This window comes from Oncorhynchus clarkii, chromosome 12 (genome assembly GCF_045791955.1).
Source record: "Oncorhynchus clarkii lewisi isolate Uvic-CL-2024 chromosome 12, UVic_Ocla_1.0, whole genome shotgun sequence".
Taxonomy (NCBI): Eukaryota; Metazoa; Chordata; class Actinopteri; order Salmoniformes; family Salmonidae; genus Oncorhynchus; species Oncorhynchus clarkii.
In genome coordinates this window covers 5,770,793-5,797,266 of record NC_092158.1, presented here as the reverse complement: position 1 = coordinate 5,797,266, position 26,474 = coordinate 5,770,793, and the positions used below count along the sequence as shown (strand labels likewise).

The 26,474-nt window shown below is 49.7% G+C and overlaps 1 protein-coding gene across 1 annotated transcript in view; it reads right to left on the bottom strand.

The window, feature by feature from the left end:
* LOC139421845 (DCC netrin 1 receptor) overlaps positions 1-26,474 on the bottom strand; it is a 729,366-nt gene that overhangs the window by 27,748 nt on the left and 675,144 nt on the right. Inside the window, exons 26-27 of the mRNA XM_071172971.1 lie at positions 24,131-24,298; positions 13,555-13,833 (exon numbers count right to left, since the gene is read on the bottom strand). Coding sequence (XP_071029072.1) covers positions 13,555-13,833; positions 24,131-24,298 — 447 coding nt within the window. The remainder of the gene's footprint in view (positions 1-13,554; positions 13,834-24,130; positions 24,299-26,474) is intronic.

Sequence of the window (26,474 nt, the reverse complement as noted above, 5' to 3'; positions counted from 1 at the left end):
GCTGGATCTGGATCAGAACAGTCACTTCATACTGAACGTTTGTTCTGTTCAGCTGCTAACTATGCTGGCTAAGCAGTTCTGATTGCCGGCTGCTGTAAGACCGATGGCAATGTACTCGACAACAGTGCTAAGGTGGCTTTCTGCCTAGTCTCCTGTTTCTGCAGGCCATAGGCCTATAATGAGGGGAACATAATTGCACGAGAGTGGAGTTTTATCAAGGGGACAAGCTTGATTAAGAACGTCACAGTCACAGTAACTCACAGAACTACGGAAGCAAATACCAAAAGGTTACTTCATGTGAGCCCATGAAAGATATAGTGTCAAATGTTGTGTTCAATAAAACCTTCAATAAAGTGTTGACAACATGTTAGCACCAACCACTCAGTTAGCAGATGTACCAGGCTAACTATCCCGACTCTCCACTCAGTGTTCTAACTGTCCCTACTCTCCACTCAGTGTTCTAACTGTCCCTACTCTCCACTCAGTGTTCTAACTGTCCCTACTCTCCACTCAGTGTTCTTACTGTCACTACTCTCCACTCAGTGTTCTAACTATCACTACTCTCCACTCACTGTTCTAACTGTCACTACTCTCCACTCAGTGTTCTAACTGTCCCTACTCTCCACTCAGTGTTCTAACTGTCACTACTCTCCACTCAGTGTTCTTACTGTCACTACTCTCCACTCAGTGTTCTAACTATCACTACTCTCCACTCACTGTTCTAACTGTCACTACTCTCCACCCAGTGTTCTAACTGTCACTACTCTCCACTCAGTGTTCTAACTGTCACTACTCACCACTCAGTGTTCTAACTGTCACTACTCTCCACTCAGTGTTCTAACTGTCACTACTCACCACTCAGTGTTCTAACTGTCTCTACTCACCACTCAGTGTTCTAACTGTCCCTACTCTCCACTCAGTGTTCTTACTGTCACTACTCTCCACTCAGTGTTCTAACTATCACTACTCTCCACTCACTGTTCTAACTGTCACTACTCTCCACCCAGTGTTCTAACTGTCACTACTCTCCACTCAGTTCTAACTGTCACTACTCACCACTCAGTGTTCTAACTGTCACTACTCTCCACTCAGTGTTCTAACTGTCACTACTCATCACTCAGTGTTCTAACTGTCTCTACTCACCACTCAGTGTTCTAACTGTCACTACTCTCCACTCAGTGTTATGCCACTACTCTCCACTCAGTGTTCTAACTGTCACTACTCACCACTCAGTGTTCTAACTGTCACTACTCTCCACTCAGTGTTCTAACTGTCACTACTCACCACTCAGTGTTCTAACTGTCTCTACTCACCACTCAGTGTTCTAACTGTCACTACTCTCCACTCAGTGTTCTGCCACTACTCTCCACTCAGTGTTCTAACTGTCTCTACTCTCCACTCAGTGTTCTGACTGTCACTACTCTCCACTCAGTGTTCTAACTTTCTCTACTCTCCACTCAGTGTTCTGACTGTCACTACTCTCCACTCAGTGTTCTAACTGTCACTACTCACCACTCAGTGTTCTAACTGTCACTACTCTCCACTCAGTGTTCTAACTGTCTCTACTCTCCACTCAGTGTTCTGACTGTCATTACTCTCCACTCAGTGTTCTGACTGTCATTACTCTCCACTCAGTGTTCTAACTACCACTACTCTCCACTCAGTGTTCTAACTGTCACTACACTCCACTCAGTGTTCTGACTGTCACTACTCTCCACTCAGTGTTCTAACTGTCTCTACTCTCCACTCAGTGTTCTAACTGTCCCTACTCTCCACTCAGTGTTCTAACTGTCTCTACTCTCCACTCAGTGTTCTAACTGTCACTACTCTCCACTCAGTGTTCTATTCAAAAGGTTCCACCTTCTACCACAATGTGTAACCTACTGTAACCCCACTGTACACTGGTATCACAATGTGTAACCTACTGTAACCCCACTGTGCACTGCTATCACAATGTGTAACCTACTGTATGCACTGTACACTGCTATCACAATGTGAAACCTACTGTAACCCCACTGTACACTGCTATCACAATGTGTAACCTACTGTAACCCCACTGTACACTGCTATCACAATATGTAACCTACTGTAACCCCACTGTACACTGCTATCACAATGTGTAACCTACTGTATGCACTGTACACTGCTATCACAATGTGAAACCTACTGTATGCACTGTACTGTACTATATATACCCATGGTGCCTTGTCAGCATCATAATGGCTAAATATCTGCAGGCCTTTTTCCAGTAGTGCACAGCATTTCCATCGACCAAAGTCATTTAAACTGCTTTGTTTCACAGTACACCACTTTGCAAAATCAATCCATATAAATTCCAGCCACATAGCTAGTTACAGCCCCTACAGAAAGAATGAATACCTCTTGACCTATTAAACATTTTGTTGTGTTAACGACCTGAATTCAAAATTGATTTCATTTTTTTTTCTCACCCATCAAGATACAATACCCCAAAATGGCAAACTGAAAACGTCTTTTTTTTTTTGTGTTGAAATTCATTGAAAGCGAAATACAGAAATATCTCATTTATGTTAGTATCAAGAACCCCCGAGTCAATACATGTTAGATTACAGCTGTGTGAGTTTTTCTGACTAAGTAAGCATTTCACTGTTGATTTAAGACTCTGAGAGCTTTGCACACCTATATTGTTTATCAGTTATTTTACCAGGTAAGTTGACTGAGAACACATTCTCATTTACAGCAATGACCCGGGGAATAGTTACAGGGTAGAGGAGGGGGATTAATGAGCCATTTTGTAAACTGGGGATTATCAGGTGACCTTGATGGTTTGAGGGCCAGATTGGGAATGTAGCCAGTACACCAGGGTTAACACCCCTACTCTTACGATAAGTGCCATGGGATCTTTAATGACCTCAGAGAGTCAAGACACCCGTTTAACGTCCCATCCGAAAGACGGCACCCTACACAGGGCAGTGTCCCCAATCACTGCCCTGGGGCATTGGGATATGTTTTTAGACCAGAGGGAAGAGTGCCTCCTACTGGCCCTCCAACACCACTTCCAGCAGCATCTGGTCTCCCATCCAGGACCAACCCTGCTTAGCTTCAGAAGGCAGCCAGCAGTGGTATGCAGGGTGGTATGCTGCTGGCACAAATATTGTTGAATATTTCCACATGGTTATTTTTGATTATGACTATAAAATGCTTTAGACTCCGTCAAGTTGGTTGTTGATCATTGCTAGACAGCCATCTTCAAGTCTAGCCATAGATTTTCAAACCGATTTAAGTCAAAACTGTAACTAGGACACTCAGGAACATTCCATGTTGTCTTGGTAAGAACATTCACTGTCTTCTTGGTGAGCAACTCCAGTGTATATTTGTCCTTGTGTTCTAGGTTATTGTCCTGCTGAAAGGTGGATTCATCTCCCAGTGTCTGGTGGAAAGCAGACTGAACCAGGTTTTCCTCTAGGACTTTGCCTGTGCTTAGCTCTATTCCTTTTCTTTTTATCCTGAAAAACTCCATAGTCCTTGCCGATGACAAGCATACCCATAGCATAATGCAGCCACCACCATGCTTGACAGGGCAGTGTCCCCAATATTAAGAGTGCTACTCAGTGTGTTGGTTTTGCCCCAAAAAACATAATGCTTTGTATTCAGGACAAAGTTATCTTCACTATTTGACTTGCCTAGTTAAATAAAGGTTCAATAAATAAATAAATAAATAGACTACAATATTGTTGATTTATCCTCAGGTTTCTCCTTTCACAGCCATTAAACTCTGCATAACTGTTTTAAAGTCACCATTAGCCTCATGGTGAAATCACGGAGCGGTTTCCTTCCTCTCCGGCAACTGAGTTAGGAAGGACAACAGTATCTTTGTCGTGACTGGGTGTTTTGACAGACCATTCAGAGTAGAATTAATACCTTCACCATTCTCAAAGGGATATTCAATTTCTGCTTTTAAAATGTTTTATCCAACTCCCAATAGGTGCCCTTCTTTGCGAGGCATGAAAAGCCTCACTGGTCTTTGTGGTTGAATCTGTGTTTGAAATTCACTGCTTGACTTAGGGACCTTACAGATAATTGTATGTGTTGGGGGTACAGAGACGAGATAGAGAAAAATCATGTTAAACTCTATTGTTGCACACAAAGTGAGTCCATTCAACTTATTATCTGACTTGTTAAGCACAGTTTTACACCTGAACATATCTAAGCTTGCCATAACAAAGAGGTTGAATACTTATTGACTCGAGACATTTCAGCTTTTCATTTTTTATTAATTTGTAAAAATGTCAAAACACAATTCCAGTTTGACATTATGGTGTATTGTGTGTAGACCGTTGACACAACATCTCATTGTAATCCATTTTAAAACTCTGCATGTTTGATGTGTTCAACACTGTCTAGAAGAGAGACAGAGCTCCTGCTGTTGCCTGACAACACCTGAAACAACCTGAAGCAGGTAAGCAATGAAGGGAAGTGAACTAGACAACACCTGAAACAGGTAGGCAGTGAAGGGAAGTGAACTAGACAACACCTGAAGCAGCCTGAAGCAGGTAGGCAGTGAAGATAAGTGAACTAGACAACAACTGAAGCAGGTAGGCAGTGAAGAGAGGTGAAATAGATAACACCTGAAGCAGGTAGGCAGTGAAGGGAAGTGAACTAGACAACACCTGAAGCAGGTAGGCAGTGAAGGGAAGTGAACTAGACAACACCTGAAGCAGGTAGGCAATGAAGGGAAGTGAACTAGACAACACCTGAAGCAGGTAGGCAGTGAAGGGAAGTGAACTAGACAACACCTGAAGCAGGTAGGCAGTGAAGAGAAGTGAACTAGACAACACCTGAAGCAGGCAGGCAGTGAAGGGAAGTGAACTAGACAACACCTGAAGCAGGCAGGCAGTGAAGAGAGGTGAACTAGACAACACCTGAAACAGGTAGGCAGTGAAGAGAGGTGAACTAGACAACACCCGAAACAACCGGAAGCAGGTAGGCAGTGAAGGGAAGTGAACTAGACAACACCTGAAGCAGGTAGGCAGTGAAGGGAAGTGAACTAGACAACACCTGAAACAGGTAGGCAGTGAAGGGAAGTGAACTAGACAACACCTGAAACAGGTAGGCAGTGAAGGGAAGTGAACTAGACAACACCTGAAGCAGGTAGGCAGTAAAGGGAAGTGAACTAGACAACACCTGAAGCAGGTAGGCAGTGAAGGGAAGTGAACTAGACAACACCTGAAGCAGGTAGGCAGTGAAGGGAAGTGAACTAGACAACACCTGAAGCAGGTAGGCAATGAAGAGAAGTGAACTAGACAACACCATAAACAGGTAGGCAGTGAAGGGAAGTGAACTAGACAACACCTGAAGCAGGTAGGCAGTGAAGAGAAGTGAACTAGACAACACCTGAAGCAGGTAGGCAGTGAAGGGAAGTGAACTAGACAACACCTGAAACAGGTAGGCAGTGAAGGGAAGTCAACTAGACAACACCTGAAGCAGGTAGGAAGTGAAGGGATGTGAACTAGACAATACCTGAAGCAGGTAGGCAGTGAAGAGAAGTGAACTAGACAACACCTGAAGCAGCCTGAAGCAGGTAGGCAATGAAGGGAAGTGAACTAGACAACACCTGAAACAGGTAGGCAGTGAAGGGAAGTGAACTAGACAACACCTGAAGCAGTTAGGCAGTGAAGGGAAGTGAACTAGACAACACCTGAAGCAGGTAGGCAGTGAAGGGAAGTGAACTAGACAACACCTGAAGCAGGTAGGCAGTGAAGAGAGGTGAACTAGACAACACCTGAAACAGGGAGGCAGTGAAGAGAGGTGAACTAGACAACACCTGAAACAACCGGAAGCAGGTAGGCAGTGAAGGGAAGTGAACTAGACAACACCTGAAGCAGGTAGGCAGTGAAGGGAAGTGAACTAGACAACACCTGAAACAGGTAGGCAGTGAAGGGAAGTGAACTAGACAACACCTGAAACAGGTAGGCAGTGAAGGGAAGTGAACTAGACAACACCTGAAGCAGGTAGGCAGTGAAGGGAAGTGAACTAGACAACACCTGAAGCAGGTAGGCAGTGAAGGGAAGTGAACTAGACAACACCTGAAGCAGGTAGGCAGTGAAGGGAAGTGAACTAGACAACACCTGAAGCAGGTAGGCAATGAAGGGAAGTGAACTAGACAACACCATAAACAGGTAGGCAGTGAAGGGAAGTGAACTAGACAACACCTGAAGCAGGTAGGCAGTGAAGGGAAGTGAACTAGACAACACCTGAAGAAGGTAGGCAGTGAAGAGAAGTGAACTAGACAACACCTGAAGCAGGTAGGCAGTGAAGGGAAGTGAACTAGACAACACCTGAAGCAGGTAGGCAGTGAAGGGAAGTGAACTAGACAACACCTGAAGCAGGTAGGCAGTGAAGAGAAGTGAACTAGACAACACCTGAAGCAGCTTGAAGCAGGTAGGCAATGAAGGGAAGTGAACTAGACAACACCTGAAACAGGTAGGCAGTGAAGGGAAGTGAACTAGACAACACCTGAAGCAGGTAGGCAGTGAAGGGAAGTGAACTAGACAACACCTGAAGCAGGTAGGCAGTGAAGGGAAGTGAACTAGACAACACCTGAAGCAGCCTGAAGCAGGTAGGCAGTGAAGGGAAGTGAACTAGACAACACCTGAAGCAGGTAAGAAGTTAAGATAAGTGAACTAGACAACACCTGAAGCAGCCTGAAGCAGGTAGGCAGTGAAGACAAGTGAACTAGACAACACCTGAAACAGGTAGGCAGTGAAGGGAAGTGAACTAGACAACACCTGAAGCAGGTAGGCAGTGAAGGGAAGTGAACTAGACAACACCTGAAGCAGGTAGGCAATGAAGAGAAGTGAACTAGACAACACCATAAACAGGTAGGCAGTGAAGGGAAGTGAACTAGACAACACCTGAAGCAGGTAGGCAGTGAAGAGAAGTGAACTAGACAACACCTGAAGCAGGTAGGCAGTGAAGGGAAGTGAACTAGACAACACCTGAAACAGGTAGGCAGTGAAGGGAAGTGAACTAGACAACACCTGAAGCAGGTAGGCAGTGAAGGGAAGTGAACTAGACAATACCTGAAGCAGGTAGGCAGTGAAGAGAAGTGAACTAGACAACACCTGAAGCAGCCTGAAGCAGGTAGGCAATGAAGGGAAGTGAACTAGACAACACCTGAAACAGGTAGGCAGTGAAGGGAAGTGAACTAGACAACACCTGAAGCAGTTAGGCAGTGAAGGGAAGTGAACTAGACAACACCTGAAGCAGGTAGGCAGTGAAGGGAAGTGAACTAGACAACACCTGAAGCAGGTAGGCAGTGAAGAGAGGTGAACTAGACAACACCTGAAACAGGTAGGCAGTGAAGAGAGGTGAACTAGACAACACCTGAAACAACCGGAAGCAGGTAGGCAGTGAAGGGAAGTGAACTAGACAACACCTGAAGCAGGTAGGCAGTGAAGGGAAGTGAACTAGACAACACCTGAAACAGGTAGGCAGTGAAGGGAAGTGAACTAGACAACACCTGAAGCAGGTAGGCAGTGAAGGGAAGTGAACTAGACAACACCTGAAGCAGGTAGGCAGTGAAGGGAAGTGAACTAGACAACACCTGAAGCAGGTAGGCAGTGAAGGGAAGTGAACTAGACAACACCTGAAGCAGGTAGGCAATGAAGGGAAGTGAACTAGACAACACCATAAACAGGTAGGCAGTGAAGGGAAGTGAACTAGACAACACCTGAAGCAGGTAGGCAGTGAAGGGAAGTGAACTAGACAACACCTGAAGAAGGTAGGCAGTGAAGAGAAGTGAACTAGACAACACCTGAAGCAGGTAGGCAGTGAAGGGAAGTGAACTAAACAACACCTGAAACAGATAGGCAGTGAAGGGAAGTGAACTAGACAACACCTGAAGCAGGTAGGCAGTGAAGGGAAGTGAACTAGACAACACCTGAAGCAGGTAGGCAGTGAAGAGAAGTGAACTAGACAACACCTGAAGCAGCTTGAAGCAGGTAGGCAATGAAGGGAAGTGAACTAGACAACACCTGAAACAGGTAGGCAGTGAAGGGAAGTGAACTAGACAACACCTGAAGCAGGTAGGCAGTGAAGGGAAGTGAACTAGACAACACCTGAAGCAGGTAGGCAGTGAAGGGAAGTGAACTAGACAACACCTGAAGCAGCCTGAAGCAGGTAGGCAGTGAAGGGAAGTGAACTAGACAACACCTGAAGCAGGTAAGAAGTTAAGATAAGTGAACTAGACAACACCTGAAGCAGCCTGAAGCAGGTAGGCAGTGAAGACAAGTGAACTAGACAACACCTGAAACAGGTAGGCAGTGAAGGGAAGTGAACTAGACAACACCTGAAGCAGGTAGGCAGTGAAGGGAAGTGAACTAGACAACACCTGAAGCAGGTAGGCAGTGAAGGGAAGTGAACTAGACAACACCTGAAGCAGGTAGGCAATGAAGGGAAGTGAACTAGACAACACCTGAAACAGGTAGGCAGTGAAGGGAAGTGAACTAGACAACACCTGAAGCAGGTAAGCAGTGAAGGGAAGTGAACTAGACAACACCTGAAGCAGGTAAGCAGTGAAGGGAAGTGAACTAGACAACACCTGAAGCAGCCTGAAGCAGGTAGGCAGTGAAGGGAAGTGAACTAGACAACACCTGAAGCAGGTAAGAAGTGAAGATAAGTGAACTAGACAACACCTGAAGCAGCCTGAAGCAGATAGGCAGTGAAGACAAGTTAACTAGACAACACCTGAAGCAGGTAAGCAGTGAAGATAAGTGAACTAGACAACACCTGAAGCAGGTAGGCAGTGAAGATAAGTGAACTAGACAACACCTGAAGCAGGTAGGCAGTGAAGAGAGGTGAAATAGATAACACCTGAAGCAGGTAGGCAGTGAAGATAACTGAACTAGACAACACCTGAAGCAGGTAAGCAGTGAAGGGAAGTGAACTAGACAACACCTGAAGCAGCCTGAAGCAGGTAGGCAGTAAAGACAAGTGAACTAGACAACACCTGAAGCAGGTAGGCAGTGAAGAGAGGTGAAATAGATAACACCTGAAGCAGGTAGGCAGTGAAGATAACTGAACTAGACAACACCTGAAGAAGCCTGAAGCAGGTAGGCAAGAAGATAACTGAACTAGACAACACCTGAAGCAGGTAGGCAGTGAAGAGAAGTGAACTAGACAACACCTGAAGGAGGTAGGCAGTGAAGGGAAGTGAAATATACAGACTCTGGAAGGTAAACATCATTCTGGGCTATGTCCCAAATGTCAGCCAATTCCCTTTATAGTGCATTACATTTATGGTAGTGGTCTAAGTGCTCTGATCTAAAGTAGTTCACTATAATAGTCTGTCATTTGGGACACAGATATTCTTCTGGACATTCAGTAACTGATATTCTTGCTGGGTTGAACTACCTTTAAACTACCTCTTCAGTCTGACTGGGAGCTGGAGACATTTCCTACAAAAAATGATATTTATTGATTTCTATGAGCTTAAAGCCATTCAGGTGTGGAAGTAAATAGAGTATAGACCAGCCAGATAAATGCTCTCCAATTTCTGCCTTTTACAGGCAACAATGGCTAAAAGAGCAGAGCTATTTCAATTCTTAGAAATCACCCAGGAGGAAGTTGAGGATTTGAAATGACCCAGGAGGAGGCTGAGGTTTTAAAAATCACCCAGGAGGAGGCTGAGGTTTTAGAAATCACCCAGGAGGAGGCTGAGGTTTTAGAAATCACCCAGGAGGAGGCTGAGGTTTTTGAAATCACCCAGGAGGAGGCTGAGGTTTTTGAAATCACCCAGGAGGAGGCTGAGGTTTTTGAAATCACCCAGGAGGAGGCTGAGGTTTTATAAATCACCCAGGAGGAGGCTGAGGATTTGAAATCACCCAGGAGGAAGCTGAGGTTTTGAAATCACCCAGGAGGAGGCTGAGGTTTTGAAATCACCCAGGAGGAAGCTGAGGTTTTGAAATCACCCAGGAGGAGGCTGAGGATTTGAAATCACCCAGGAGGAAGCTGAGGTTTAGAAATCACCCAGGAGGAGGCTGAGGTTTTATAAATCACCCAGGAGGAAGCTGAGGTTTTGCCATGTAGTTCTTCACCTTCATTCTGTCATTTAGTTCAGTAGATGCTCCTTTTCAGAGCGATTTACAGTCAGGAAGTAGGCAAGGTGTTTATTCCAGCTCAGTACTCCTCTACTTAAAAGTCGTTGCCCCTCTGGGCCACACACAACTAACTGAATACAAAAATCCTATTTTGCCTACAAATATAAAAGGTCACACTCAAACATTTAGTCAGGTCAGGACCAATGTTCTGCAAAGTTTCCTAAATCATTCAGTCTGAATTCTAATAACTCTTTGATTAAAAACCCTCTGATGTCTGTTTTTAGAGAGGTGACGATGCATCTCATTTTCAGTTGATTAATAAGAGAGTAGAGCTCAGGTGACCCTTCCATCCAGCATCCTTTATCATCAATACTCATCAGCTCTGCCCAAATAATCAAAGGGAAAAAGTGTTCCAACACTGCTGGCACAAAGGTTTAAGAAAAAACAACTAAATCATGACTAGCGGTGAAAACGCATCTGTCAGAAGACATGTATATGTATATCGGACACTCCATGGTATATCGGACACTCCATGGTATATCGGACACTCCATGGTATATCGGACACTCCATGGTATATCGGACACTCCATGGTATATCGGACACTCCATGGTATATCGGACACTCCTCCTTCTCCTCTACCTGGAGGAGGTAGAGGAGAAGGAGGAGTAGAGAGAAGAGGAGGAGGTAGAGGAGAGGGAGGAGCAGAGAGATGAGGACGAGGTAAAGGAGAGGAAGGAGTAGAGACAGGAGGAGGAGGTAAAGGACAGGGTGGAGTAGAGAGAAGAGGACGAGGAGGAGTAGAGGAGAGGAACGGAGAGGAGAGGCGTAGAGGAGTAGAGAGAAGAGGAGGAGGCAGAGGATGAGGAGTAGAGAGAAGAGGAGGAGGAGGAGTAGAGAGAAGAGGAGGAGGTAGAGGAGAAGGAGGAGTAGAGAGAAGAGGAGGAGGTAGAGGAGAGGGAGGAGTAGAGAGAAGAGGACGATGTAGAGGAGAGGGAGGAGTAGAGAAAGGAGGAGTAGAGAGAAGAGGAGGAGGTAGAGGAGAGGGAGGAGTAGAGAGAATAGGAGGTAGAGGAGAGGGAGGAGTAGAGAGAAGAGGAGGTAGAGGAGAGGGAGGAGTAGAGAAAGGAGGAGTAGAGAGAAGAGGAGGAGGTAGAGGAGAGGGAGGAGTAGAGAGAAGAGGAGGAGGTAGAGGAAGGCGAGAGGAAAGAGGATAGATCCAGAGACAGACTTAGACAGGTACCATTTGTGAGGAGAGAGAGAGAGAGAGAGAGAGAGAGAGAGAAAGAAAGAGAGAGAGAGAGAGAGAGAGAGAGAGAGAGAGAGAGAGAGAGAGAGAGAGAGAGAGGCTATTCCTTCCTGGATGAGGGAGAAAGAGAGAGAGAGAGAGAGAGAGAGAGAGAGAGAGAGAGAGGCTATTCCTGCCTCAAAGAGGGAGAGGGGCTGTGCTGCTGGATGTGTGTGAGGGGTGTTGCTCAGCCTGCAGCCTGTAGTGTAAAGGGTTCACAGGATCTGAAAATCAATGGTAATCTCAGCCACCTGAGCATACTGTAAAATAACAGACATACACCAACCTACAACACACACACACACACACACACACACACACACACACACACACACACACACACACACACACACACAGTGTTTTTGGTAAGACGGGTGGGAAAGATCATAGATTCAGTCTGTTTTCTCACAGGGCTGCAGGATATGTGTGTGTGTGTGTGTGTTTGTGTGTGTGTGTGTGTATGTGTGTGAGAGAGAGAGAGAGAGAGAGAGAGAGAGAGAGAGGAGGTGTACTGAAACAAGATCAGACTGGATGGGTTCTCCGTCCTCAGGCTAATGTACAATACATCCTTACCTTACAGACTACATTTTTAAAATTTTATTTTACCTTTATTTAACTAGGCAAGTCAGTTAAGAACAAATTATTATTTTCAATGACGGCCTAGGAACAGTGGGTTAACTGCCTGTTCAGATTTGTACCTTGTCAGCTCGGGGGTTTGAACTTGCAACCTTCTGGTTACTAGTCCAAAGCTCTAACCACTAGGCATACATAACCAGACAGTACAGTAATCAGCCTTACCTTACAGACTACATAACCAGACAGTACTGAAATCAGCCTTACCTTACAGACTACATAACCAGACAGTACAGTAATCAGCCTTACCTTACAGACTACATAACCAGACAGTACTGAAATCATCCTTACCTTACAGACTACATAACCAGACAGTACAGTAATCAGCCTTACCTTACAGACTACATAACCAGACAGTACTGAAATCATCCTTACCTTACAGACTACATAACCAGACAGTACTGAAATCAGCCTTACCTTACAGACTACATAACCAGACAGTACTGAAATCAGCCTTACCTTACAGACTACCGGTACATAACCAGACAGTACTGAAATCAGCTTTACCTGACAAGACCAGACTCCATAACCAGACAATACTGAAATCAGCCCTACCTTACAGACTACATAACCAGGCACTACTGAAATCAGCCTTACCTTACAGACTACATTACCAGACAGTACTGAAATCAGCCTTACCTTACAGACTACATAACCAGACAGTACTGAAATCAGCCTTACCTGACAAGACTACATAACCAGACAGTACTGAAATCAGCCTTACTTTACAGACTACATAACCAGACAGTACTGAAATCATCCTTACCTTACAGACTACATAACCAGACAGTACTGAAATCAGCCTTACTTTACAGACTACATGACCAGACAGTACTGAAATCAGCCTTACCTGACAAGACCAGACTACATAACCAGACAGTACTGAATTCAGCCTTACCTGACAAGACTACATAACCAGACAGTACTGAAATCAGCCTTACCTTACAGACTGCATAACCAGACAGTACTGAAATCAGCCTTACCTTACAGACTACATAACCAGAGTACTGAAATTAGCCTTACCTTACAGACTACATAACCAGACAGTACTGAAATCAGCCTTACCTTACAGACTACATAACCAGACAGTACTGAAATCAGCCTTACCTGACAAGACTACATAACCAGACAGTACTGAAATCAGCCTTACCTGACAGACTACATAACCAGACAGTACTGAAATCAGCCTTACCTTACCGACTACATAACCAGAGTACTGAAATCAGCCTTACCTTACAGACAACATAACCAGACACTACTGAAATCAGCCTTACCTTACAGACTACATAACCAGACAGTACTGAAATCAGCCTTACCTGACAAGACTACATAACCAGACAGTACTGAAATCAGCCTTACCTTACAGACTACATAACCAGAGTACTGAAATCAGCCTTACCTTACAGACTACATAACCAGACAGTACTGAAATCAGCCTTACCTGACAGACTACATAACCAGACAGTACTGAAATCAGCCTTACCTTACCGACTACATAACCAGACAGTACAGTGCTGATAGTAGAAATCTGTTCCCAAGCCCAGGTTGAACTCACTTGAATGTGGCATCATGGGTGTGTAGACTTTGGGGTCGATGGTCCCCATGGGGGGTGGCAGGAGGGGGTTGGCGAAGCTGCGTAGGGGGTGCGTGGGCCTGACACAGGCGGTGGGGATGGTACGGGTAGAGGTGGCCCCTACCTCTTCTGTGCCAGGGAGAGAGAGCTCACCTCCACCTCCTGCTGCTCCTACTCCTGGCTGACTACTGCTGCTGGTAATCAGAGTATGCTGCTGCTGCTGCTGAACCCCCAGCGGAGTGGAACCCTCTGTCGACATCGCTGCACACACAGAGATACACAGACATGGGTTGGTTAGTTCCACCGGTTGGTTAATTAGTTAGTCCCATTTTTAGGGGCGGCAGGTAGCCTACTGGTTAGAGTGTTGGTGCCAGTAAACGAATCCCCGAGCTGACAAGGTAAAAAGCTGTCGTTCTGCCCTTGAACAGGCAGTTAACCCACTGTTCCAAGGCCGTTACTGTAAATAAGAATTTGTTCTTAACTGACTTAAAAATATAAAGAAAGTTAGGAGTGCTGCCCTCTGTAACCTCATCCTGAGAGACCCAGAGTGCCCTACTCCCAGTAACCCCATCCTGAGAGACCCAGAGTGCCCTACTCCCAGTAACCCCATCCTGAGAGACCCAGAGTGCCCTACTCCCAGTAACCCCATCCTGAGAGACCCAGAGTGCCCTACTCCCAGTAACCCCATCCTGAGAGACCCAGAGTGCCCTACTCCCAGTAACCTCATCCTGAGAGACCCAGAGTGCCCTACTCCCAGTAACCTCATCCTGAGAGACCCAGAGTGCCCTACTCCCAGTAACCTCATCCTGAGAGACCCAGAGTGCTCTACTCCCAGTAACCTCATCCTGAGAGACCCAGAGTGCCCTACTCCCAGTAACCCCATCCTGAGAGACCCAGAGTACCCTACTCCCAGTAACCTCATCCTGAGAGACCCAGAGTGCCCTACTCCCAGTAACCCCATCCTGAGAGACCCAGAGTGCCCTACTCCCAGTAACCCCATCCTGAGAGACCCAGAGTGCTATACTCCCAGTAACCTCATCCTGAGAGACCCAGAGTGCCCTACTCCCAGTAACCCCATCCTGAGAGACCCAGAGTGCCCTACTCCCAGTAACCCCATCCTGAGAGACCCAGAGTGCCCTACTCCCAGTAACCCCATCCTGAGAGACCCAGAGTGCCCTACTCCCAGTAACCCCATCCTGAGAGACCCAGAGTGCCCTACTCCCAGTAACCCCATCCTGAGAGACCCAGAGTGCCCTACTCCCAGTAACCTCATCCTGAGAGACCCAGATGGCCCTACTCCCAGTAACCCCATCCTGAGAGACCCAGAGTGCCCTACTCCCAGTAACCCCATCCTGAGAGACCCAGAGTGCTCTACTCCCAGTAACCTCATCCTGAGAGACCCAGAGTGCTCTACTCCCAGTAACCCCATCCTGAGAGACTCAGAGTGCCCTACTCCCAGTAACCTCGTCCTGAGAGACCCAGAGTGCTCTACTCCCAGTAACCTCATCCTGAGAGATCCAGAGTGCCCTACTCCCAGTAACCTCATCCTGAGAGACCCAGAGTGCTCTACTCCCAGTAACCTCACCCTGAGAGACCCAGAGTGCCCTACTCCCAGTAACCCCATCCTGAGAGACCCAGAGTGCCCTACTCCCAGTAACCCCATCCTGAGAGACCCAGAGTGCCCTACTCCCAGTAACCCCTTCCTGAGAGACCCAGAGTGCCCTACTCCAAGTAACCCCATCCTGAGAGACCCAGAGTGCCCTACTCCCAGTAACCCTTTCCTGAGAGACCCAGAGTGCCCTACTCCCAGTAACCCCATCCTGAGAGACCCAGAGTGCCCTACTCCCATTAACCCCTTCCTGAGAGACCCAGAGTGCCCTTCTCCAAGTAACCCCATCCTGAGAGACCCAGAGTGTCCTACTCCCAGTAACCCCATCCTGAGAGACCCAGAGTGCCCTACTCCCATTAACCCCTTCCTGAGAGACCCAGAGTGCCCTACTCCAAGTAACCCCATCCTGAGAGACCAAAGTGCCCTACTCCCAGTAACCCCATCCTGAGAGACCCAGAGTGCCCTACTCCCATTAACCCCTTCCTGAGAGACCCAGAGTGCCCTACTCCAAGTGACCCCATCCTGAGAGACCCAGAGTGCCCTACTCCCAGTAACCGCATCCTGAGAGACCCAGAGTGCCCTACTCCCATTAACCCCTTCCTGAGAGACCCAGAGTGCCCTACTCCAAGTAACCCCATCCTGAGAGACCCAGAGTTCCCTACTCCCATTAACCCCTTCCTGAGAGACCCAGAGTGCCCTACTCCAAGTAACCCCTTCCTGAGAGACCCAGAGTGCCCTACTCCAAGTAACCCCATCCTGAGAGACCCAGAGTGCCCTACTCCCAGTAACCCCATCCTGAGAGACCCAGAGTGCCCTACTCCCAGTAACCCCATCCTGAGAGACCCAGAGTGCCCTACTCCCAGTAACCCCATCCTGAGAGACCCAGAGTGCCCTACTCCAAGTAACCCCTTCCTGAGAGACCCAGAGTGCCCTACTCCCAGTAACCTCATCCTGAGAGACTCAGAGTGCCCTACTCCCAGTAACCTCATCCTGAGAGACCCAGAGTGCCCTACTCCAAGTAACCCCATCCTGAGAGACCCAGAGTGCCCTACTCCCAGTAACCCCTTCCTGAGAGACCCAGAGTGCCCTACTCCAAGTAACCCCATCCTGAGAGACCCAGAGTGCCCTACTCCCAGTAACCCTTTCCTGAGAGACCCAGAGTGCCCTACTCCCAGTAACCCCATCCTGAGAGACCCAGAGTGCCCTACTCCCATTAACCCCTTCCTGAGAGACCCAGAGTGCCCTTCTCCAAGTAACCCCATCCTGAGAGACCCAGAGTGTCCTACTCCCAGTAACCCCATCCTGAGAGACCCAGAGTGCCCTACTCCCATTAACCCCTTCCTGAGAGACCCAGAGTGCCCTACTCCAAGTAACCCCATCCTGAGAGACCAAAGTGCCCTACTCCCAGTAACCCCATCCTGAGAGACCCAGAGTGCCCTACTCCCATTAACCCCTTCCTGAGAGACCCAGAGTGCCCTACTCCAAGTGACCCCATCCTGAGAGACCCAGAGTGCCCTACTCCCAGTAACCGCATCCTGAGAGACCCAGAGTGCCCTACTCCCATTAACCCCTTCCTGAGAGACCCAGAGTGCCCTACTCCAAGTAACCCCATCCTGAGAGACCCAGAGTTCCCTACTCCCATTAACCCCTTCCTGAGAGACCCAGAGTGCCCTACTCCAAGTAACCCCTTCCTGAGAGACCCAGAGTGCCCTACTCCAAGTAACCCCATCCTGAGAGACCCAGAGTGCCCTACTCCCAGTAACCCCATCCTGAGAGACCCAGAGTGCCCTACTCCCAGTAACCCCATCCTGAGAGACCCAGAGTGCCCTACTCCCAGTAACCCCATCCTGAGAGACCCAGAGTGCCCTACTCCAAGTAACCCCTTCCTGAGAGACCCAGAGTGCCCTACTCCCAGTAACCTCATCCTGAGAGACTCAGAGTGCCCTACTCCCAGTAACCTCATCCTGAGAGACCCAGAGTGCCCTACTCCAAGTAACCACATCCTGAGAGACCCAGAGTGCCCTACTCCCAGTAAACCCCATCCTGAGAGACCCAGAGTGCCCTACTCCCAGTAACCCCATCCTGAGAGACCCAGAGTGCCCTACTCCCAGTAACCCCATCCTGAGAGACCCAGAGTGCCCTACTCCCAGTAACCCCATCCTGAGAGACCCAGAGTGCCCTACTCCCAGTAACCCCATCCTGAGAGACCCAGAGTGCCCTACTCCCATTAACCCCTTCCTGAGAGACCCAGAGTGCCCTACTCCAAGTAACCCCTTCCTGAGAGACCCAGAGTGCCCTACTCCAAGTAACCCCATCCTGAGAGACCCAGAGTGCCCTACTCCCAGTAACCCCTTCCTGAGTGACCCAGAGTGCCCTACTCCCAGTAACCCCATCCTGAGAGACCCAGAGTGCCCTACTCCCAGTAACCCCATCCTGAGAGACCCAGAGTGCCCTACTCCCAGTAACCCCATCCTGAGAGACCCAGAGTGCCCTACTCCCAGTAACCCCATCCTGAGAGACCCAGAGTGCCCAACTCCCAGTAACCCCATCCTGAGAGACCCAGAGTGCCCTACTCCCAGTAACCCCATCCTGAGAGACCCAGAGTGCCCTACTCCCAGTAACCCCATCCTGAGAGACCCAGAGTGCCCTACTCCCAGTAACCCCATCCTGAGAGACCCAGAGTGCCCTACTCCCAGTAACCCCATCCTGAGAGACCCAGAGTGCCCAACTCCCAGTAACCCCATCCTGAGAGACCCAGAGTGCCCTACTCCCAGTAACCCCATCCTGAGAGACCCAGAGTGCCCTACTCCCATTAACCCCATCCTGAGAGACCCATAGTGCCCTACTCCCAGTAACCCCATCGTGAGAGACCCAGAGTGCCCTACTCCCTGTAACCCCATCCTGAGAGACCCAGAGTGCCCTACTCCCAGTAACCCCATCCTGAGAGACCCAGAGTGCCCTACTCCCAGTAACCCCATCCTGAGAGACCCAGAGTGCCCTACTCCCATTAACCCCATCCTGAGAGACCCAGAGTGCCCTACTCCCAGTAACCCCATCCTGAGAGACCCAGAGTGCCCTACTCCCAGTAACCCCATCCTGAGAGACCCAGAGTGCCCTACTCCCATTAACCCCTTCCTGAGAGACCCAGAGTGCCCTACTCCCAGTAACCTCATCCTGAGAGACCCAGAGTGCCCTACTCCCAGTAACCCCATCCTGAGACACCCAGAGTGCCCTACTCCCAGTAACCCCATCCTGAGAGACCCAGAGTGCCCTACTCCCAGTAACCCCATCCTGAGAGACCCAGAGTGCCCTACTCCCAGTAACCCCATCCTGAGAGACCCAGAGTGCCCTACTCCCAGTAACCCCATCCTGATCGACCCAGAGTGCCCTACTCCCAGTAACCCCATCCTGAGAGACCCAGAGTGCCCTACTCCCAGTAACCCCATCCTGAGAGACCCAGAGTGCCCTACTCCCAGTAACCTCAACCTGAGAGACCCAGAGTGCCCTACTCCCAGTAACCCCATCCTGAGACACCCAGAGTGCCCTACTCCCAGTAACCCCATCCTGAGAGACCCAGAGTGCCCTACTCCCAGTAACCCCATCCTGAGAGACCCAGAGTAACCTACTCCCAGTAACCCCATCCTGAGAGACCCAGAGTGCCCTACTCCCAGTAACCCCATCCTGAGAGACCCAGAGTGCCCTACTCCCAGTAACCCCATCCTGAGAGACCCAGAGTGCCCTACTCCCAGTAACCCTTTCCTGAGAGACCCAGAGTGCCCTACTCCCAGTAACCCCATCCTGAGAGACCCAGAGTGCCCTACTCCCATTAACCCCTTCCTGAGAGACCCAGAGTGCCCTACTCCAAGTAACCCCATCCTGAGAGACCCAGAGTGCCCTACTCCCATTAACCCCTTCCTGAGAGACCCAGAGTGCCCTACTCCCAGTAACCTCATCCTGAGAGACCCAGAGTGCCCTACTCCCAGTAACCCCATCCTGAGACACCCAGAGTGCCCTACTCCCAGTAACCCCATCCTGAGAGACCCAGAGTGCCCTACTCCCAGTAACCCCATCCTGAGAGACCCAGAGTGCCCTACTCCCATTAACCCCTTCCTGAGAGACCCAGAGTGCCCTACTCCAAGTAACCCCATCCCGAGAGACCCAGAGTGCCCTACTCCCAGTAACCCCATCCTGAGAGACCCAGAGTGCCCTACTCCCAGTAACCCTTTCCTGAGAGACCCAGAGTGCCCTACTCCCAGTAACCCCATCCTGAGAGACCCAGAGTGCCCTACTCCCATTAACCCCTTCCTGAGAGACCCAGAGTGCCCTACTCCAAGTAACCCCATCCTGAGAGACCCAGAGTTCCCTACTCCCATTAACCCCTTCCTGAGAGACCCAGAGTGCCCTACTCCAAGTAACCCCATCCTGAGAGACCCAGAGTGTCCTACTCCCAGTAACCCCATCCTGAGAGACCCAGAGTGCCCTACTCCCATTAACCCCTTCCTGAGAGACCCAGAGTGCCCTACTCCAAGTAACCCCATCCCGAGAGACCCAGAGTGCCCTACTCCCAGTAACCTCATCCTGAGAGACCCACATGGCCCTACTCCCAGTAACCCCATCCTGAGAGACCCAGAGTGCCCTACTCCCATTAACCCCTTCCTGAGAGACCCAGAGTGCCCTACTCCAAGTAACCCCATCCTGAGAGAACAAAGTGCCCTACTCCCAGTAACCCCATCCTGAGAGACCCAGAGTGCCCTACTCCCATTAACCCCTTCCTGAGAGACCCAGAGTGCCCTACTCCAAGTGACCCCATCCTGAGAGACCCAGAGTGCCCTACTCCCAGTAACCCCATCCTGAGAGACCCAGAGTTCCCTACTCCCATTAACCCCTTCCTGAGAGACCCAGAGTGCCCTACTCCAAGTAACCCCTTCCTGAGAGACCCAGAGTGCCCTACTCCAAGTAACCCCATCCTGAGAGACCCAGAGTGCCCTACTCCCAGTAACCCCATCCTGAGAGACCCAGAGTGCCCTACTCCCAGTAACCCCATCCTGAGAGACCCAGAGTGCCCTACTCCCAGTAACCCCATCCCGAGAGACCCAGAGTGCCCTACTCCAAGTAACCCCTTCCTGAGAGACCCAGAGTGCCCTACTCCCAGTAACCTCATCCTGAGAGACTCATAGTGCCCTACTCCCAGTAACCCCATCCTGAGAGACCCAGAGTGCCCTACTCCCAGTAACCCCATCCTGAGAGACCCAGAGTGCCCTACTCCCAGTAACCCCATCCTGAGAGACCCAGAGTGCCCTACTCCCAGTAACCCCATCCTGAGAGACCCAGAGTGCCCTACTCCCATTAACCCCTTCCTGAGAGACCCAGAGTGCCCTACTCCAAGTAACCCCTTCCTGAGAGACCCAGAGTGCCCTACTCCAAGTAACCCCATCCTGAGAGACCCAGAGTGCCCTACTCCCAGTAACCTCATCCTGAGAGACCCAGAGTGCCCTACTCCCAGTAACCCCATCCTGAGAGATCCAGAGTGCCCTACTCCCAGTAACCCCATCCTGAGAGACCCAGAGTGCCCTACTCCCAGTAACCTCATCCTGAGAGACTCAGAGTGCCCTACTCCCAGTAACCCCATCCTGAGAGACCCAGAGTGCCCTACTCCAAGTAACCCCATCCTGAGAGACCCAGAGTGCCCTACTCCCAGTAACCCCATCCTGAGAGACCCAGAGTGCCCTACTCCCAGTAACCCCATCCTGAGAGACCCAGAGTGCCCTACTCCCAGTAACCCCATCCTGAGAGACCCAGAGTGCCCTACTCCCAGTAACCCCATCCTGAGAGACCCAGAGTGCTCTACTCCCAGTAACCCAAATCCTGAGAGACCCAGAGTGCTATACTCCCAGTAACCCCATCCTGAGAGACCCAGAGTGCCCTACTCCCAGTAACCCCATCCTGAGAGACCCAGAGTGCCCTACTCCCAGTAACCTCATCCTGAGAGACCCAGAGTGCCCTACTCCCAGTAACCCCATCCTGAGAGACCCAGAGTGCCCTACTCCCAGTAACCCCATCCTGAGAGACCCAGAGTGCCCTACTCCCAGTAACCTCATCCTGAGAGACTCAGAGTGCCCTACTCCCAGTAACCCCATCCTGAGAGACCCAGAGTGCCCTACTCCAAGTAACCCCATCCTGAGAGACCCAGAGTGCCCTACTCCCAGTAACCCCATCCTGAGAGACCCAGAGTGCCCTACTCCCAGTAACCCCATCCTGAGAGACCCAGAGTGCCCTACTCCCAGTAACCCCATCCTGAGAGACCCAGAGTGCCCTACTCCCAGTAACCCCATCCTGAGAGACCCAGAGTGCTCTACTCCCAGTAACCCAAATCCTGAGAGACCCAGAGTGCTATACTCCCAGTAACCCCATCCTGAGAGACCCAGAGTGCTCTACTCCCAGTAACCCCATCCTGAGAGACCCAGAGTGCTCTACTCCCAGTAACCCCATCCTGAGAGAACCAGAGTGCCCTACTCCCAGTAACCCCATCCTGAGAGACCCAGAGTGCTCTACTCCCAGTAACCCCATCCTGAGAGACCCAGAGTGCCCTACTCCCAGTAACCCCATCCTGAGAGACCCAGAGTGCCCTACTCCCAGTAACCCCATCCTGAGAGACCCAGAGTGCCCTACTCCCAGTAACCCCATCCTGAGAGACCCAGAGTGCCCTACTCCCAGTAACCTCGTCCTGAGAGACCCAGAGTGCCCTACTCCCAGTAACCCCATCCTGAGAGACCCAGAGTGCCCTACTCCCAGTAACCCCATCCTGAGAGACCCAGAGTGCCCTACTCCCAGTAACCTCATCCTGAGAGACCCAGAGTGCCCTACTCCCAGTAACCTCATCCTGAGAGACCCAGAGTGCCCTACTCCCAGTAACCCCATCCTGAGAGACCCAGAGTGCCCTACTCCCAGTTACCTCATCCTGAGAGACCCAGAGTGCCCTACTCCCAGTAACCCCATCCTGAGAGACCCAGAGTGCCCTACTCCCAGTAACCTCGTCCTGAGAGACCCAGAGTTCCTACATGTTTTTCGGACCGGTGATGGAAAGAGGTGACCTGACTTATGACTTGTTTCCCCCCTTGATCTGACCATCGTTTACCCACAGTTCAACCCTTCATCTGGGTCTCGACCCTTCATCTGGGCCTCAACCCTTCACCTGGGCCTCGACCCTTCACCTGGGCCTCTACCCTTCATCTGGGCCTCGACCCTTCATATGGGCCTCGACCCTTCACCTGGGCCTCGACCCTTCATCTGGGTCTCGACCCTTCACCTGGGCCTCGACCCTTTATCTGGGCCTCGACCCTTCATCTGGGCCTCGACCCTTCATCTGGGCCTTGACCCTTCATCTGGGCCTCCACCCTTCATCTGGGCCTCGACCCTTCATCTGGGCCTCAACACTTCACCTGGGCCTCGACCCTTCAGCTGGGCTCGACCCCTCATCTGAGCCTCGACCCTTCATATGGGCCTCGACCCTTCACCTGGGCCTCGCCCCTTCATCTGGGTCTCGACCCTTCACCTGGGCCTCGACCCTTCATCTGGGCCTCGACCCTTCATCTGGGCCTCGACCCTTCATCTGGGCCTTGACCCTTCATCTGGGCCTCGACCCTTCATCTGGGCCTAGACCCTTCATCTGGGCCTCCACCCTTCATCTGGGCCTCGACCCTTCATCTGGGCCTCAACACTTCACCTGGGCCTCGACCCTTCAGCTGGGCTCGACCCCTCATCTGAGCCTCGACCCTTCATATGGGCCTCGACCCTTCACCTGGGCCTCGCCCCTTCATCTGGGCCTCAACACTTCACCTGGGCCTCGACCCTTCATCTGGGCCTCGACCCTTCATCTGGGCCTCGACCCTTCACCTGGGCCTCGACCCTTCATCTGGGCCTCGACCATTCATCTGGGCCTCGAACTTTCACCTGGGTCTCGACCCTTCATCTGGATCTCAACCCTTCATCTGGTTCTCAACCCTTCATCTGGTTCTCAACCCTTCATCTGGTTCTCGACCCTTCATCTGGTTCTCGACCCTTCATCTGGTTCTCGACCCTTCATCAGAGCCTCGACCCTTCATCTGGGCCTCGACCCTTCATCTGGGCCTCGACCCTTCATCTGGGCCTCGACCCTTCATCTGGGCCTCGACCCTTCATCTGGGCCTCGACCTTCCATCTGGGCCTCGACCCTTCATCTGAGCCGCTCCCCTCCCCTCCTCTCCTCTCCTCTCCTCTCCTCTCCGACATTGAAACTAACCTAATTCCATTACTGTCTGGGCTCAAAGATTCCCTCTCCTCTTTATTTACAGATATAGGTCAATGAGGCATTAGCCAATTACTGGGTCCTGAATGGCAACCTATTGTTAATAGAGTGCACTACATATGACCAGGTTCAATAGCAGGATAGGGTGCCATTTAGGTCCCAGTAATTGGCTAATACATTTTGACCTCACCATGGTTGCTCATAACACAATGAGTGAGTGAGTGAGTGAGTGAGTGAGTGAGTGAGTGAGTGAGTGAGTGAGTGAGTGAGTGAGTGAGTGAGTGAGTGAGAGAGAGAGAGAGAGAGAGAGACAGAGAGACAGAGAGAGAGACAGAGAGAGAGAGAGAGAGAGAAGGACAGAGAGAGAGAGAGAGAGAGAGAGAGAGAGAGGACAGGGCCAATGACGAGTAAGTGTCTGTTAGGGGAACTGAGACAAGGGGCAAGAAGAGAAAGCAGAGAGTTGGAGGAGGAGCAGCGAGATGGAATGAAAAGGAGGGGAGGAGAGAGGAGGAGGACAAAGAATGACAGGGAGGGACGGAGACAGGAGGAGGAGACGGAAAGACAGGGAGGGACGGAGACAAGAGGAGGAGACGGAAAGACAGGGAGGGACGGAGACAGGAGGAGGAGACGGAAAGACAGGGAGGGTATAATGGACTGACTTCTACCTGCTGCGTAGCATCGGTCCACGGTGAGGCTGGGGAAGGGCATGGGTCTCAGGGTGAACTTGGGGTGGGTGGTCAGAGTACCATGGTTGTACCCGCAGGTGGGCGAGGGCAGGATGCCAGGGTACTGACTGCTCTCCAGAATTGGCACTGGGATGGCACTGACAACAGCTAGAAGAGAGAGGCGAGGAGAGAGGGGAGGAGAGACGGGATGGGAGGAGAGACCGGTGGAGAGACGGATGGGAGGAGAGAAAGGAGGAGAGACGGATGGGAGGAGAGACAGGTGGAGAGACAGGAGGAGAGACAGGAGGAGAGACAAGAGGAGAGACAGGTGGAGAGACAGGAGGAGAGACAGGAAGAAAGACAGGTGGAGAGACAGGTGGAGAGAGAGGTGGAGAGACAGGTGGTGAAATTAAACGACAGGCATTGCTATGACTACGCTAAACATAAACAACAAATACCACCCTTTAGCCGTTTAGAGGCCAGGGAAACAAAGTGTGTTTTAATTATCTAACCCCTAGTAAAACTGTTTCTAAAATAATCTAGTATCATGTATTAGTGACAGTGACAGTTTATATGATCACTTAGCGACACAGTAGTGCTGTTTGCTCAGCATGGCTAATTAACTGTCTTTCTATAAACACCAATCAAAGAGTTTCTTACTGAAGAGAGTAAATGGAACCCCTTGAAATTCCTTACGTCCAGTAAGATGGCACCCTATTCCCTACAGTGCACTGCATTTGACGAGGCCCTATATGCACTATATAGGGAACAGCGTGTCATTTATTTCAACCAAACATGTCTCAACATGGAGCTAGACAGACAGACAGACAGACAGCCAAGACTGGAGTCTGGAGAACTAGCGACTGACTTAGCCTTGACCTTGAGAAGTGTCGTGAGGGCTCAGAGAATGGAGTGAAAGAGGATGTAGGAAGGGAGGGAGAGAGGAGGGCGATGGGCTGTTAAAATGCCTGGGGTACTCCGCACACACAGAGAGATCCCTATCTCCTAAACTGCCTACGACCTGGAGGGGAGAAGGAATTGCAGAGAGAAAGAAAGAGAGAGAGAGAGCGAGCGAGAGCGATAGAGAGATAGAGAGAGAGAGAGAGAGAGAGAGGGAGCAAGCGAGAGCGAGAGAGAGAGAGAGAGAGATGGAGAGGGAGCAAGCGAGAGCGAGAGAGAGAGAGAGAGAGAGAGAGAGAGAGAGAGAGAGAGAGAGAGGGAGCAAGCGAGAGCGAGAGAGAGAGAGAGAGAGAGAGAGAGGGAGCAAGCGAGAGCGAGAGAGAGAGAGAGAGAGAGAGAGAGGGAGCAAGCGAGAGAGAGAGAGAGAGAGAGAGACCGTTGAACCGCTGATGTAGAAAAAGGATTTATGTATGTATATATATTTATGTATAAATCTGACTGATTGGCAGATCAGTGCACATATTGATCCTATGTCCCATGGAAGGTAATGAACTCTTGACATCTATGCGTATACAAACATGTCAATTCATGTGTCTATTCTCGGCTAGCCGGGCCTGGTATCTAATCAGGCAGTTGATTGGTTCTGTCTGTCCTGGACCTGAGATGATGTGCTATGTATAGTAAAATTACTAGGTCAACAATGTTGATTTTATCGCAGCACTGTGCTGGGTAAACATTTGGTTTGTGTGAAGAGATGGGGTCTTACTAGCCTCAGGCCAACAGAATTAAATGGAAACATTACTATTTTGTATTTCTATGTTCAGTCCACTATGAAGAGATTTGACTATTTCTGAAGAGGTTATAACTCGGGTAACTTTCCCCCAATTCCCTGGTTTTCCAGAAATACAGATTTAAGGTTAACCAGATTTCCTGCATATTCCCTCCCAATTCCCTCCCGATTCCCTTCCGATTCCCTCCCGATTCCCTCCCGATTCCCTCCCGATTCCCTCCCGATTCCCTTCCGATTCCCTCCCGATTCCCTCCCGATTCCCGCCCGAAAAACTCTATCAATCCTAAACTCTGTTTGAATATTCATATTAACTGCAACTAACCATACTATTTGTGATATGAATCGAGAGTATAGTATAGTAATAGCGTATAGTATAGTATAGTAATAGTGTATAGTATAGTAATAGTGTATAGTATAGTATAGCATAGTAATAGTGTATAGTATTGTGTAGAATAGTAATAGTGTATAGTATAGTAATAGTGTATAGTATAGTAATAGGGTATAGTATAGTAATAGTGTATAGTATAGTAATAGTGTATAGTAGAGTAATAGTGTATAGTATAGTAATAGTGTATAGTATGGTAATAGTGTACAGTATAGTAATAGTGTATAGTATAGTAATAGTGTATAGTATAGTAATAGGGTATAGTATAG